We start from the raw sequence: 14,446 nt of genomic DNA on the forward strand, positions 1-14,446 counted from the left end.
CCTGTCACAACAGGTCTACAGCGGGTGCAGTCTCACTGGCTCTCCTCTCTCCTTGCATCACTTGGACCTGCGTCAGATTGCTGTTTATTGATTACATCTCTGTGTTCAATACAATCATTCCCTCAGTACTAATCAACAAGCTTCAAAACCTGGGCCTCTGCAACTAGACTTCTTTATCAGGAGGCCACAGTAAGTGTGGATCAGAACTAACATCTCCTTGCAGACAACCAACACTGGCACAGCTCAAGGATGCGACTTAACCCACTGCTTTACTCTCTCTACATCCACGACTGTGTGGCTGGGCACAGCTCAGGTGCCATCGATAAATTTGCCAATGACTCAAACTTGTACAGTACTGTTGGCAGGATCTCAGAAGGCGATGAGGAGGCGTACAGGAGTGACAGAGATTGGCTGGTTGAATGGTGTCATAACATTAGTTAGACGAAAGAATTGATTGTGGACTTCAGGAAGAGGAAGTTGGGAGAACACACACCAGTCCTCATCAGTGGAAAGGGTGAGCAGTTTCAAGTTCCTGTGTGTCAACATCTGAGGATCTAGCTTGGGCCCAACATATTGATGCAATCACAAAGAGGCACAGCAGTGGCTATATTTCGTTAGGAGTTTGAGGAGATTTTGTTTGTCACCAAAGATTAGCAAATTTCTACAGATGTACCGTGGAGAGCATTGTAACTGATTGCATCACTGTCTAGTACAAAAGATCAGTAAAAGCTGCAGACAGTTGTAAACTCAGTCAGCTCCATCACTGGCACTAGCCTCCCAACCATCAAGGACATCTTCAAAAGGTGATACTTCAAAAAGGCAGTATCCTTCAATAAGGACCCTCATCACTCAGGCATGCCCTCTTCTCATTGCTACCATTAAAGAGGTACAGAAATCTGAAGACATACACTCACTTCAGGAGCAGCTTTTTCCCACCACCATCAGATTTCTGAACATACAATGAACACATTTTTGCACTCTTCTTGCACTACTTATTTTTTAATATACTGTATATTTCTTATTGTAATTTGTAGTATACAGGCTTCCCCCGCCATCCAAAGGTAGAGCGTTCCTATGAAACGGTTCGTAAGCCGGAATGTCATAAGCTGAAGAAGCAATTACCATTTATTTATATGGGAAAAATTTGTGAGCGTTCCGAGACCCAAAAAATAACCTACCAAATCATGCCAAATAACACATAAAACCTAAAATAACAGTAACATTTAGTAAAAGCAGGAATGATCTGATAATACACAGCCTATATAAAGTAGGAATACTTTTCTGCAATCATTGCAGTACTGTCCACCGTAGCGAAAATCTCACGCAAGTTCTCTCGGCAGAAACACTCGGCGCAAGCATTCTCTCCAGTAACCTTTAAGCTAAGAAGATGCCAAATCAAACCAAATAACACATCGTACCAAATAACACATAAAAATACACAGCCTATATAAAGTAGAAATAATGTATGTACAGTGCAGTTTCACTTACCGGAATTGGGAAGACAGTGAGCACACTGATGGTGTGTTAGGCTGAGTTGTCGGAGGTTGGGGTGGTGGGAGACTGGGGTGTCATCTCATCGTCGTCTGGGCAGGCAGGTCACCTTCCATGTCTGCCTGCCTCGATATTGAAGGTTGAGTTTTGTCGTCTGCTGTGGCTGATGTGGAAGGCTTGAAAAGCAATAGTATGCTTGGCTGCTTAGCCTTGCGCATTTTTCTATCATACAGTTCTTCGTAAGCACTCAAGCCATCCTGCAAATATGCCCTAAAGCTACGTACCCTTTCAAAATTAAAGTCCTACTCTTCTGCAATCATTGTAGTGTTGTCAATCGCAGAAAAAATCTCACGTAGTTGCTTTATGTTCAGTTCCTGGTCGACTTAACTTTCACTACTGCATTCGGTTTCCATTGTTATCCTTTCCTCTTCATCTGTAAGTTCTTGGTTATGGGATGTCAAAACCTCTTCAACATCATCTTCGTCAACTTCCACAAGCCAAACTCACTTTGTACTTACTTCGTTCACCACGATCGAAATGCTTAATTATGTCTAGTTTAACGCTAAGTGTAACACCCTTACGCGCTCTTTTATGCTTTTCCGATACCTTAGAACTCATCTTGCTAACGGATGCACAAAATAAATCGACATAAAGCACAGATGCTCATAGGCACGCGTGTTAAGCAATGGTGGCTAGAATGCAGTTCCGGGGAGGAGCTTGGCTGTTCGGGGCGCGCAACCTTTTACGCGTGCTGCCTTTTTGCACTTGTTGCCTTTTTGCGCGCGTTGCCTTTATGCGCGCGCTGCCTTTCTCGCGCATTGCCTTTATGCGTGAGCTGCCTTTCTCGCGCGCTGCCTTTATGCGCGTGCTGCCTTTCTCGTGCGTTGCCTTTATGCGCGCGCTGCCTTTCTCGCGCGCTGCCTTTTTGCACGTACTGCCTTTCCCGCGCGCTGCCTTTTTGCACGCACTGCCTTTCCCGCGTGCTGCCTTTCTTTGCGAGCTGCCTTTCCCGCGTGCTGCCTTTCTTTGCGAGCTGCCTTTCCCGCGTGCTGCCTTTTTTTGCGTGCTGCCTTTCTCGTAACAGTGAAAACACCTTCCGTTAGTGAAACCAGGTAACTAACGTAGGTCTTTCATAACAGCGAGGTGTCGTAAAGCGAACGTTTGAAAAACAGGGACACCTGTATTTTTTTATATTGCACTGTACTGCTGCTGCAAACAAATTTCACAACATACAGTCCTATGCAAAAGCCTTAGGCACATATATTTAGCTAGGGTGCCTAAGATTTTTGCCCAGTACTGTAGTAATTTTATATATCGCACTGTACTGCTGCCACAAAAAAAGCAAATTTCATGACATATGTGAGTGATGATAAACCTGATTCTGATATGGGTCTCCATTGTGGTCTGAGAGTGGGAAGCACCAAACAGACATTCTGTCGTGATCAAGAAACCAATTGTTGGAATCAAATGAACTTGCCTGGTGTCTCAGGGCTGGGTGTGTCTGCACCAGCACCACCTCCAGCCCCTGGCATTCCTTCTCTGCTACCAGTCCCACACCCTACCAGTGGGACTCCACCCATCCTATGCTTCTGCCAGACTTACAAACTCGCTCTTGCTCCACATTGACAAATACAGTATTTTGCAAAAGTCTTAGGAACCCTAGCTATATATCTGTGCCTAAGACTTTTGCTCAGTATTGTCTGATTGTTTTTCACAGAATGCAGAATGTTACAGTTACAGAGAAAATACTGCCAGACAATAATGTGCAAGGGCCATGGCAAGGTAGATTGCAAGGTCGAGTCTCTATTGTCATGTACAGGCAGTCCCCGGGTTACGAACAAGTTCTGTTCCTGGGTCCGTCTTTAAGTCAGATTTGTACCAAAGTCAGAACAGGTACATCCAGTATTATTTAGCATCAGTTAGTCAAACATTTGTCTTAGTATATATTTTATCTTTCTATGCATATAGACACTTAAGAAACGTACGTATTTCAATAATTAAACCACTGCGTTGCTTAGTAATAACTGTAGCTTTCATCGGGGCAGGGCCTTTCACATGCTCCATTATTCTCACTTTATCCTTTACTTGTATCCTTTAAAATCGCTTTGTCGTTGATCGACTGTAGCCTAACGCTTTTCATGCTTTTTACTGACTGTAGCCTAATGACTGATGGCATTTCATCTCTTTCCGATTGCTTTATTATTTCCAGTTCATTTTCAATCGTGATCATTTTCCGTCAAGGGAACAGAAAACTGCAGATTCAGCAGCAGCCGCGGGCAGCGGGTCCTCTGCTTCCCCTGGTCCTGAATTCCACTCGCACTGAACCAGGTTAAATGGGACAAGTAGGGGTGGTGCTGACTGGTAAAGGGGAGGGGGGTCAGGGTGAATCCTGCTAAGAAATATTTAACCCAAATACAAAGTTACACACTCAACACATTGTTAACGGCAACAACTTAAAATGGCAGACGGCGTTCTTCTCCCTCTGTTTGTAAGTATGAGTTGTTTGTAAGTTGGACATTCGTAACTCGGGAACTGCCTGTATTGTATTGTAATGAAACACAGCATGGAATAGGCCCTTCAAGCTGCACTGCCCAGCAACCCCCAAGCTAGCCCCAGCCTAATCAGGGGACAATTTACACACATTAGATGCAGAGTAATGTGCACACATTAGACTGTTTCATTAAAATGGGCCCTTCTCTTTTTTTTTGCTTTTTCTTTACTAACCCTTTAGTCAAATTAAGGATTATAAAGCTAAATCGGTTAATTGTATGTGGTGTACTGTCTGTTGTTTTGTGGTACTGATATGTAACAAGGTAAGAAATCATGCAGCATCCACACAAACAGGGGGCTTCAGGGTGGGCTCACATGTTTGGCGGGACCAGAGGTTGTCTTCCCTGGACTTACACAGCCGACAGAGCCAGAGAGTTTCGCTTCCAATCGGTACGTCTTTGGAAACCAAAGCACCCGGAGGAAACCCATGTGATCACGGGGAAAACATACAAACTCCTCACAGCCAACATCAGGAATTGAACCTGGGTTGCTGCTTCTGTAAAGTGTTGTGCTAACCACTATGCTACTGTGTCATAAAAGAGGTCACCAGTAACCAGAAAGGCTGAACTGGAGAAGGTTGGGAGCTTCAAGTTCTCACCAACAGCCTGTCCTGTAGATGCCACAACCAAGAAAATGCAGCAGTGCCTTTAGTTCCTCAGAAGGCTACGGAAATTCAGCCCAGTTAACCCTCACCAACTTTTACAGATGCACCATAGAAAGCACCCTATCCAGCTTGGTATGGCAACTGCTTTGCCCGTGACTGCAAAAAAAACTGGGGAGAGTTGTGGACACAGCTCAACACATCACAGAAACCAGCCTCCCCTCCATGGAATTTGTCTACACTTCTCACTGTCTCAGTGAAACAGACAGCATATCAAAGTGTATAACATACTGAGGGATATAGATAACATGAATACACAGCTTTTTCCCCAGGGTTGAGTAATGAAGAGCTAGAGGGCACAAGTTCGAGGACAGAGGTTTAATAAGAAACTGAGGGGCAACATTTTCACCCAGAGGATGGTCCATATACAGAATGAGCTGCAGAAGAAGTGATTAAGACAGGTACTTTAAAAATTAAAAGGCACTTGGACAGGTATATGAATAGGAAAGGTTTAGAGGGATATGGTCCAAATCGAGCATCTTGGTTGGCATGGACCAACTGGGTAAAAGCACCTGTTTCTGTGCTTTATTACTCTCTATAAAGATGCCCCCCCACAAATTATTTTCTCTTCTTCCCCCACACCCCACCCCAGCTCCACTAGGCAGATACAAAAGCCTGAAAGCACGCACGGCCAGGCTCAAGGACAGCTTCTATCCTGTTGTTATACTATTAAACTGACCTCTTAAACATGAGCTCGACTTCACAATCTACCTCGTCACGGCCACAGCATGATTGCCTGTCTGTACTTCATAGCTGTAACACTTCCTTCTGCATTCTGTTATTGCTTTTCCCTTGTTCTACTTCAACACACTGATGTGATGAAATGATCTGTATGGATGGCATGTAAAACAAAGCTTTTCACTGTACCTCAGTAGAGATAATAAACTAATTTACCAAATCAAAACCCAACAATCAAAAAGAAAGGTGAGATGGGGGAAGCAAGTTTAAAGATATGTAGGGCAAGTGTTTTTTTAAATAGCAGAGAGAGGTGAGTGCCTAGGATTGGCGGTGGGGGCAGATATGACAGGGGTGTTGGAAGGGGCTGTTCGACAGACATATAAACATACAGGAAATAGAGGGATAGTGACCATGTACAGTCAAAGTGTCATAAGAAAGTCTGCCGATGCTGAAATCCAGAGCAATGCACACAAAATCCTGGAGGAACTCAGAAGGTCAAGCAGAAAACATGGAAATGAAAACAGTGGACATTTTGGACCAAGACGTTTCTTCAGGACTGAAACAGAAGGAGGAAGATGCCGGAATAAAAAGGTGGGGGTGGGGGGAGGAGGATAGCTAGAAGGTGATAGGTAAAGCCAAGTAGGTAGGAATGGTAAAGCACTGGAGAGGAAAAAAGTTTCAATGCAGTTGTCAATGTAGTGGAGGAAGAGTTGGGGAGGGTTGCCTGGGAACATTTCAAACATGGACTGTTTTATGCAGCCAACAAAGAGGCAGGCATAGCTGGGACCCATTTGGGTGCACATGGCTACACCCTCGAGTTTGAAGAAAGTGGGAGGGGCCGAGGGAAAAATTGTTGAGGGTGAGGACCAGTTCCGCCAAATGGAGACAGCCTGTAGTGGAGGGGAATTGGTTGATTCTTTTGTTAAGAAAAAAGCAGACAGCTTTGAGGCCTACATGAAGGGGGAATAGTAGTGTACATGTACAGAACATCCATGGAGAAAATGAGGTGATCAAGGTCAGGGAAATTGAAAGCTACTGAGAAGATCAAGAATGAGGTGTCTTGGGCATCAGTGGGAAGGGACTAAACCGGGGGGGGGGGGGGGGGGGGGTAGAATGGAATCGAGGTATGAGGACATGAGTTCAGTGGGGCAGGAGCAGGCAGAGACAATAGGCCAACGTGGATGGACCCATTTGTGGATCTTGCGTTGGAGGTAGAAATGAGCAGTGCGGGGTAAGGGAACTATGAGTTTGCTGCCAGTGAAGCGTCAGTTTAGCTCAGCATTGTGTTTGGACGAATACACAATAGTTCTCATCGAGGGATCAGCAGTGGAAAGGATGAGCAGTTTCAAGTTCCTGGGTGACAACATCTCATCAGATCTGCCCTGAGCCCAACATAATCATGACGAAGGCATGCCTACAGCTCTATTTTATTAGGAGGTTGAAGAGATTTGTTATCAGAGACTCTTGCAAACAGCTACAGCACATTCTGACTGGTTGCGTCACTGCCTGGTATGGAGGCTCCAATGCAGAGAATCAAAGTAGGCTTGCACAATCAGCCAACTCCATCACAGACACAACACTCCCTACCATAGAGGAGATCTTTGAGAGGCAACATCCATCGCAAAGGATCCTTACCATCCAGGACATGTCCTCTTCTTCCTACTACCATCGGGAAAGTGGTACAGGAACCTGAAGGTTCACACTCAAAGATTCAAGAACAGCTTCTTCCCACCGTCGGCATATTTCTCAACTGAACACTACCTCACTATTCCTCTCTTGCACTATTTATTTATTTGTAACTTATAGTCATTTTTATGTCTTGTATTATAATACTGCCACGAAACAGTAAACTTCATGATATGCTTATGGACCAGCACAGGGTCTGTTCCTGTGCTGTTCCATACTAGATAAAAGATGAGTCTTAAGTCAGCAAAGAAACCAGAACCACACACAATACTGCTGACGTGATCTCACCACAATCTTGTTCAACTATACAGCACTGGCTTAGGGTAAGGGATAAGCATGAAGAACTCTCTCACCCAGAGGATGGTTGGAGTTTGAAATAGTCTGACTGAGCAGGTGATGAGTGCAGGTAACCTTACTATATTCATTAAGTATGTCTGGAAGGCGGAGCAAGTAATCATGATGCTAAACGGCGACTCCTCTGTTTGCATCGTCGGAAACAGCTTTATTTCTATGCTTAGTTTTCCTTTTCAGGGTTCTTTTAAAGACCCTGACTTAGAGTTACACGCTGACTTCGGTTCTTTGCGGGAATGGAACTCGCTCTTGGGGTTTCATAACTGGCCGTTGGTGTTCAGCACGCCAAGGGCTTGGCCCGAGAGTGTGGCTCAGATTTGGAAGCCTAGGATCTTGGGACACCGGAGATGGGTGGATTGAGGGTCGGTGTCACGGCAGGAGACCCTTGTGTCGACAGGGAAATCGAAATATCTACGGTTGTGTGCCCGGAGACCTGAGATCTTTGAGATCTTCGGGCACAGAGCTCAAGAAAAGCGACGTAACAGGCTTTTAACATCGTAAACCAGCGAGCTGTTTGTTATGTCTCCCAGCTCGCTGGGAAAATGGAGACTCCTCCTTCTCCCTTATTAGGGAGAGAGAGAGAGCCTGTGGTATGTCGGATACCAGGTGAAATGCAAAGCCTTTGGGATAACCACAAGTCTGCGTCTTTGCTATTGCTTTGCTCACGCTTGAGTGCTTAGTGGCAGGTGCCAATGCTTTTTTTGCTGGTGGAGGGGGGGTAATCATTGCTTGTTGCCGCTTACACGTGGGAGAGGAGCTGGGGGGGACTTTGGGGTTCTAACATTTAACTGTCATTCATTCTTTGGGGGCACTACTCTGTTTTCGTGGATAATTGCAAGGAAAAAGCATTTCAGGATGTATATTGTATACATTTCTCTGACATTAGATTGGACCATCGAACCTTTGAAGTAATTAGACAAACACTGAAGTAACCAAGGTTTAAACAGCTACAGACCAAGTGCTGGTAGATAGAATGGATAAAGTCAGCATGGATGTGATGGGCAGAAGGGCCTGTTTCTGTGATGAAACCTTGCTCTAATACTAAAAACCTACAATGTCCAAAGGTGGAACTTACATCCTTAATTGGAGGGTCTGAACCAAGGCAGGACTTCCCTCCCCACACCATATCACCAACTGTTTTGCATGAAACTCTCAGCAAATTAAAACCAAAATCACCAAACACTAGCACCAAAGCTCTGATCCAAATAATCCAAAGTTATTGCCAAAGATCATGCAGATTTGAAGTGCAGACCATTGAAACTAAGCCCTCCGGGAGGGGGGGGGGGTTGGTAAAGCTTGGTATCTGACATCTAGCCACCTAACTACAGGGAAGTTATCAAACTGACACATTTTTAACTAGAATTACTGGATTCATTCCACCAACACGTACTGTGGTTGTTAATTGCTGTTCATTCACCAGGAATTGGGCAGAGGGTTGTTTGAGTGAATCAGATATTTGGTGCCAACCTTGGTAAAAGTGATAAACAAGTTGGAATTGGTTTATTATTGTCAAACGTACTGAGATCCAGTGAAAAACCTGTTCATACAGATCAGATCATTACACAGTGCATTGAGGTAGAACAAGGTAAAACAATAACAGAATGCAGAATAGAGTGTCACAGTTACAGAGAAAGCACAGTGTAGGTAGACAAAAAAGTGCACCATCATAACCAGGTAGTTTGTAAAGTCAAGAGTCAATCTTATCAAAAGAGGTCCATTCAAGAGGCTGATAACAGCAGAAGGGAAGCTGTCCTTGAGCCTGGTGGTACATGCTTTCAGGCTTTTGTATGACTCTGTGAATATAAGATACAAAATCAAAACGAGGGAGATAGTGAGGTCAAGAGTCCATGTTATTTTACTACGGAACTATTCAAGAGTCTGATAACAGCAGGGCATAAACTGTCCTTGAGCCCGGCAGTACACACTTTCAGGCCTTTGTACCTTCTACCCAACGGGAGAGCAGAGAAGAGAGAATGTCCGGGGTGGGTGGGGTCATTGATTGTGCTGGTTGATTTCCCAAGGCAGTGACAAGTGTGGACAGAGTCCATGGAGTGGGGGGATGGTTTCTGCGATGTGCTGTGTCCACAACTCTCTGCTGTACACACTGGCCCAACAAAATGCACCCAAGGCTGATGGAATGGCACTAACCACAAAGACTGAAAGCTTCATAGAACAGAACACAATACAAGCCCTTCAGCCCATGATGTTGTGCTGACTTTTTAAACTTACTCCTGGATAATCTAATCCTTTCTCACTATATAGCTCATAACCCTCCATTTTTCTTACATCCATATGCCTAAGAATCTCTTAAATGTTCCAGGCATTTACCATTCTCGGTGTGAAAAAAAACACTGACATCTCCTCTAAACTTTCCTCCACTCTTCTTAAATTGATGCCACCCTGGGAAACAGATGTTCACTATGTCGCATATCATCTTATACACCTCTCATTCTCCTTTACTCCAAAGAGAAAAGCCCTAGATCGCTGAACCTTTCCCTATAAGAGAGGATCTCTAATCCTGGCAGCAAATCTCCTCTCCACCCTCTCTAAAGCTTACACATTGTTCCTATGAGACAGCCAGAAATGAACAAAAAACTCCGAGTTTTATAATCTGCACTATTACCTAACAGCTCTTAAACTCAACTGTTGAAGGCCAAAACACTATACATCTCCTTAACCACCCTATCAACTTGTGCAATAGCTTTGAGAGATCTGTGGATGTGAACCACAAGATCCCTCTGCTCCTCCACACTGTCAAGAATACTGCCATTAACCCTGCCTTCAAGTTCTACCTTCTAAAATGAATCACTTCACACTTTGAGCGTCATCCGTTATTTCTCAGCCCAACTCTGTATCCTGTCCATGTCCCATTGCAACCCATGACAACTTTCTACACTGTCCACCACTTTGTTCCACAGACGAATGAGTCGACCAATGACCAAAGCTTATCTGCACCGGGTTTACAAGCTTTATAACTCCCTCTCTGTTGCAATGACTAAGTTTTGGTGAAGCTGTCAACCGGTGACCAAAAAGCACAAAGTGTCCACCACCCTGATTCAAACAAATCACTGAATATACACTAGTTCCAACCAGAACCCAGTTCCCAGTCTCCAGAGACTAAGGGAGCATCACCACATATTTCTGGCCCAGTGTCTGCATTTTAGGGGATCGGATTCTCCATACCAGCCATGGCTAAATCCTATCTCCATTCTGGCACCTATCCCTGCAAGCCTGACAAGTGCTACACCTGCTCCTCCCTCACCTCCATTCAAGGCCCCAAACAGTCCTTCCAAGTGAGGCAACACTTCGTCTGCGAATGTCCTGGGGCTATCTACTGCACCCGGTGCGGCCACTACATCATCGAGAACTGACGGAGCTTGGGGGACTGGTTCGTCAAGCACTTACACTCCATCTGCTTCAAAAGGTGGAATTTCCTGGAGGCCACCTATTTTAATTTGGCTTCCCATGTAACATATCTGTCTATGACCTCCTCTACTGCCACAATGATGTCGTACTCAGGCTAAAGGAGCAACACCTCATATTCCATCTGGGTAGCCTCCAACCTGATGGCATTATCATCGATTTCTGCAACTTGTGGTAATTTACCCCCTTCCCCTTCTCTCTTTTTACATTCACCATTCTTGTTACCCTCTCACTTGGCCATCACCTCCCTCAGGTTCTCCACCTCCCTCCCTTCCTCCCATGGCCCACTGTCCTCTCCTATCAGATTCCTTTTTCACCTTACCTCTTTCACCTATTCCCTCCCAGCTTCTTACTTTATCCCCCTTCCTTTTTCCAGTCCCTGATGAAGGGTCTCGGCCTGAAATGTCAACTGTTTATTCTCCTTCATAGATGCTGCCTAAACTTTTGAGTTCCTCCAGCATTTTGGGTGTGTTGCTCAAGATTTCCAGCATCTGCAGCATCTCCCATGTTCTATCAATAGTGTGTCCACCAACAATACAAAGTGACACCAAAGACTTGAGATACTGAAGTCTGGAGCAGGGGAACTCAGAGGGTTGGGCAGCATCAGTGAAGGGAGATGGACAATCAATGTTTCAAGACTGAACCCTTCATCTGGACTGAAAGAGTCAAGGGGAGGGCGGCCAGTTTACAAACGTGAGGGGACAATAGACATGCAGGGGTGGGACAGAGGTTGGGAATTGAGAGGTAGAGTGCTGCAGATGGTGGGGAGGAAGGTGAAACCAAATAAGGAAGGAGGGGAGAACTGAGGGGAACAGTGAGGGGAGTTGTCCCAGTGTGAGGAGTTATGTGGGTGAAGGCAGATGAAATGGGCAGAGAAGGGTGGAAGGTTGCACTCCAATGGTCGAAAATCACACAGAAATGGGTTTGGGAGAAAGAAAATCATAGGACCAGAATTAGGCCACTCGGCTCATCAGGTTTACTCCACTTTTGATCATTTATTTTCCTTCTCAACCCCATTCTCCTTCCCTCTGCTAGCCAGCAGGCCACCACAGCCATCTGTGATGTCCTCCTTTCATTGAGCTGGTGTCTCTGGTCCTAAACTCGCCCACTATAGAAAACATCCTCTCCAGATTTACATCTATCTAGGCCTTTCGATATTCGACAGGTTTCAATGAGATCCCCTCCCACATTCTTCTAACCTCCAATGAGTACAGGCACAGAGCCATCAAACACTCCTCATACTGTACATTAGATACAGAGCCCAAAACTGCTCACAATACTCCGTAAGTAGTTTGACCAATGCCCCAGCCTGTCCAATCTCTCCGAGTAACTCTTGGTAACATCCCGATGAATCTTTTCTGGATCCTCTCCAGCCTAATGATAGTGGCACACAGCTGGGAAAAAGACCTTAGTCAAACTTGCCCACGTCAACTATGTTGCCCAATCAGCTAGTCCCATCTGCTCACGATTGATCCTTACCCCTCAAACCTCTCCTCTCCATGTACTTATCCAGATGACTTTTAAATGCTGCTAATGTGCCTTCCTCATTCGCTATTTCTGGCAGCTCATTCCAAATACGGGTGAAGAAGTTGCTCCTGATGTTCCTTTCTCTGCTGATCTTAAACCTCTGCCCTCTTGTTTTTAACACCCACCCTAGTATAAAGGTGTTTTCAGCTTGTGTATGCCTCTCATGATCTCAGTTCACCCATCAGTCTCCTACAGTATGTTCCAAGGATCATTTATGGGTCTATTTATTTAGTATTGTTTCTCAATATAATTTTTTACTGTCTAGCACTGCATTGCTGCCACAGAACAACAAATCTCATAACATATGTCAGTGATAATGAACCTGATTCTGATTAAAGTCCTAGTTTACACAACCTCTCCTTATAACTCAGGTCCCTAAGTCCAGGCAACATCCTGATAATTTTTTTCTGCACTCTTTCCTGTTTAGTAACATCTTTCCTGTGAACAGGGTGATCAGAACTGTATACAATACTCTAAATGCAGCCTCAACAACATCTTACATGACTGCATCACATTGTCCAACTCCTGTACTCAGTGCCCTGATGAAAGCTAACACACTAGACACCTTCTTTATCAGCTCAACTACCTGCGACAAAAGTGTGCCATCTTTCCTGAACGGGGTGACCAGATTATAGACTACGTCTCACCCTGCACACTTCCAAATGGGAAATCTTGGTGAAGGCATCAAGTCAGTTGACCCATACCATCAAACATCAGTGGGTTTTGACAACTGCGGACTTCATCCCTCTCACCCAGCACACCACATGATCCAAATTTTTTTCCACGGACCAAAATGTTCACTCCCTTCTCCTCTCATGCTCCCACCCACCACATCCCAACATGACAACCCCCTTCCTACCCACTTCCCCAGCCTGTCACCCACTTTCTGCCCATATGTCCAACCCCCTCACTTTCTTGCATGTCGTCCCCTTCCCCACACCCTTCCCCCATGACCCTACCCTGTCCACATTCTCTCCCTCTGCCTCTCCACATCCAGACCCTTCTCCATGTCTCCCCTTCATTCTTATACACTCTCCCCTCCGCTTCAGTCCCCACCTACACCCCTCAAATGTCCCCCTTCCCCCAAACCCACTTCCTACCCTCCCCCACATTCATCCCCCTCCTTCCCCCATATCGCTTGTTCCCCAAGGGTTCCCTGCTTCCTCCCCTTCCCACATATCCTCCACCCGTATCTCATACCTCCCCCAACATTCGCCCCCTATACCCAGGTGATCTGGGCGGGAGACAGGCGGTCGTGGGGGTGGGGCCACTCTACACATCATTCCGCCCTCCTCCGGCTCCTCCCTCCTCCTCCCCTTCCTCCTCTGCCCCCTCCCCCTCCTTCACATAGAGGGGGGGTGGACAGTAAGTACATTATTTATTAATTTACACTCCCCGCCTTACCGCTCATTCCCGGATCCAAGGCCCCCCCGCCGATGACACAAACTTGCCTTCGGTGCCACCTAACTCGCTAGCCGGTAGTGACGCTACACGATCATGGGCCAGCCCCCACAAACCACCTCGACCAATTGCCGTTGGGCCCGCCAAGCCGCCAACCTATGGTTTGGCTGGGAGGTGGGTAATTGGCATGCGTGGAGAGAGGTTAGGGCAGGAGGAGGGAAGATTGTTCGGCCCTCCAGCTGGCTTGGCTTCCGCGCCACTCTAAGTGGCGGTGGTCTGTCCAATCGGTGATATCGGGGCGGGTAGAATGAATTTTGAGAGGCGGGGCCACCCACCAATGAGGGCTGGGTACAACGAGTGATGGACCAATGCGTATGAGGAGCGGGGGGGTAGTCGAGGTGGGTCCGAGTTAGCCTGGCTAGCCTGCCAGTTAGAATGTGGAGTGGATATTGAGTGACTGGAGCAGCGACCAATCGCTGCTCGAATTGTAAACATATCAATCAGAAGAAAGGTGGTGGATTCTTTCTTCGATGGTCGCGCCTTTTGTCGACGGAGAGGGGACTACATCAGTTACCGCCCACGGATGGGCAATTGACCAATCGGATGCAGAAATACCGAACTATCCGGTCCAACGATGGAGTGACTGCAGTTTTAACCAATTACCGGCAAAAGGATGGG

At 46.0% G+C, this 14,446-nt stretch overlaps 1 protein-coding gene across 3 annotated transcripts in view; it reads right to left on the minus strand.

Annotated features, from left to right (window-relative positions):
• LOC132384770 (transcription factor Sp1-like) overlaps positions 1 to 14,000 on the minus strand; it is a 31,423-nt gene extending 17,423 nt beyond the window's left edge. The window contains exon 1 of one of the 3 annotated variants that reach the window (XM_059956247.1): positions 13,772 to 14,000. In XM_059956247.1, the coding sequence (XP_059812230.1) occupies positions 13,772 to 13,778 (7 nt within the window). In that variant the 5' untranslated portion in view covers positions 13,779 to 14,000. The other 2 variants (XM_059956250.1, XM_059956249.1) reach the window with 2 other exon arrangements.
• Positions 14,001 to 14,446: the final 446 nt, after the last annotated feature.

This window comes from Hypanus sabinus, chromosome X1 (assembly GCF_030144855.1).
Source record: "Hypanus sabinus isolate sHypSab1 chromosome X1, sHypSab1.hap1, whole genome shotgun sequence".
Classification (NCBI taxonomy): domain Eukaryota; kingdom Metazoa; phylum Chordata; class Chondrichthyes; order Myliobatiformes; family Dasyatidae; genus Hypanus; species Hypanus sabinus.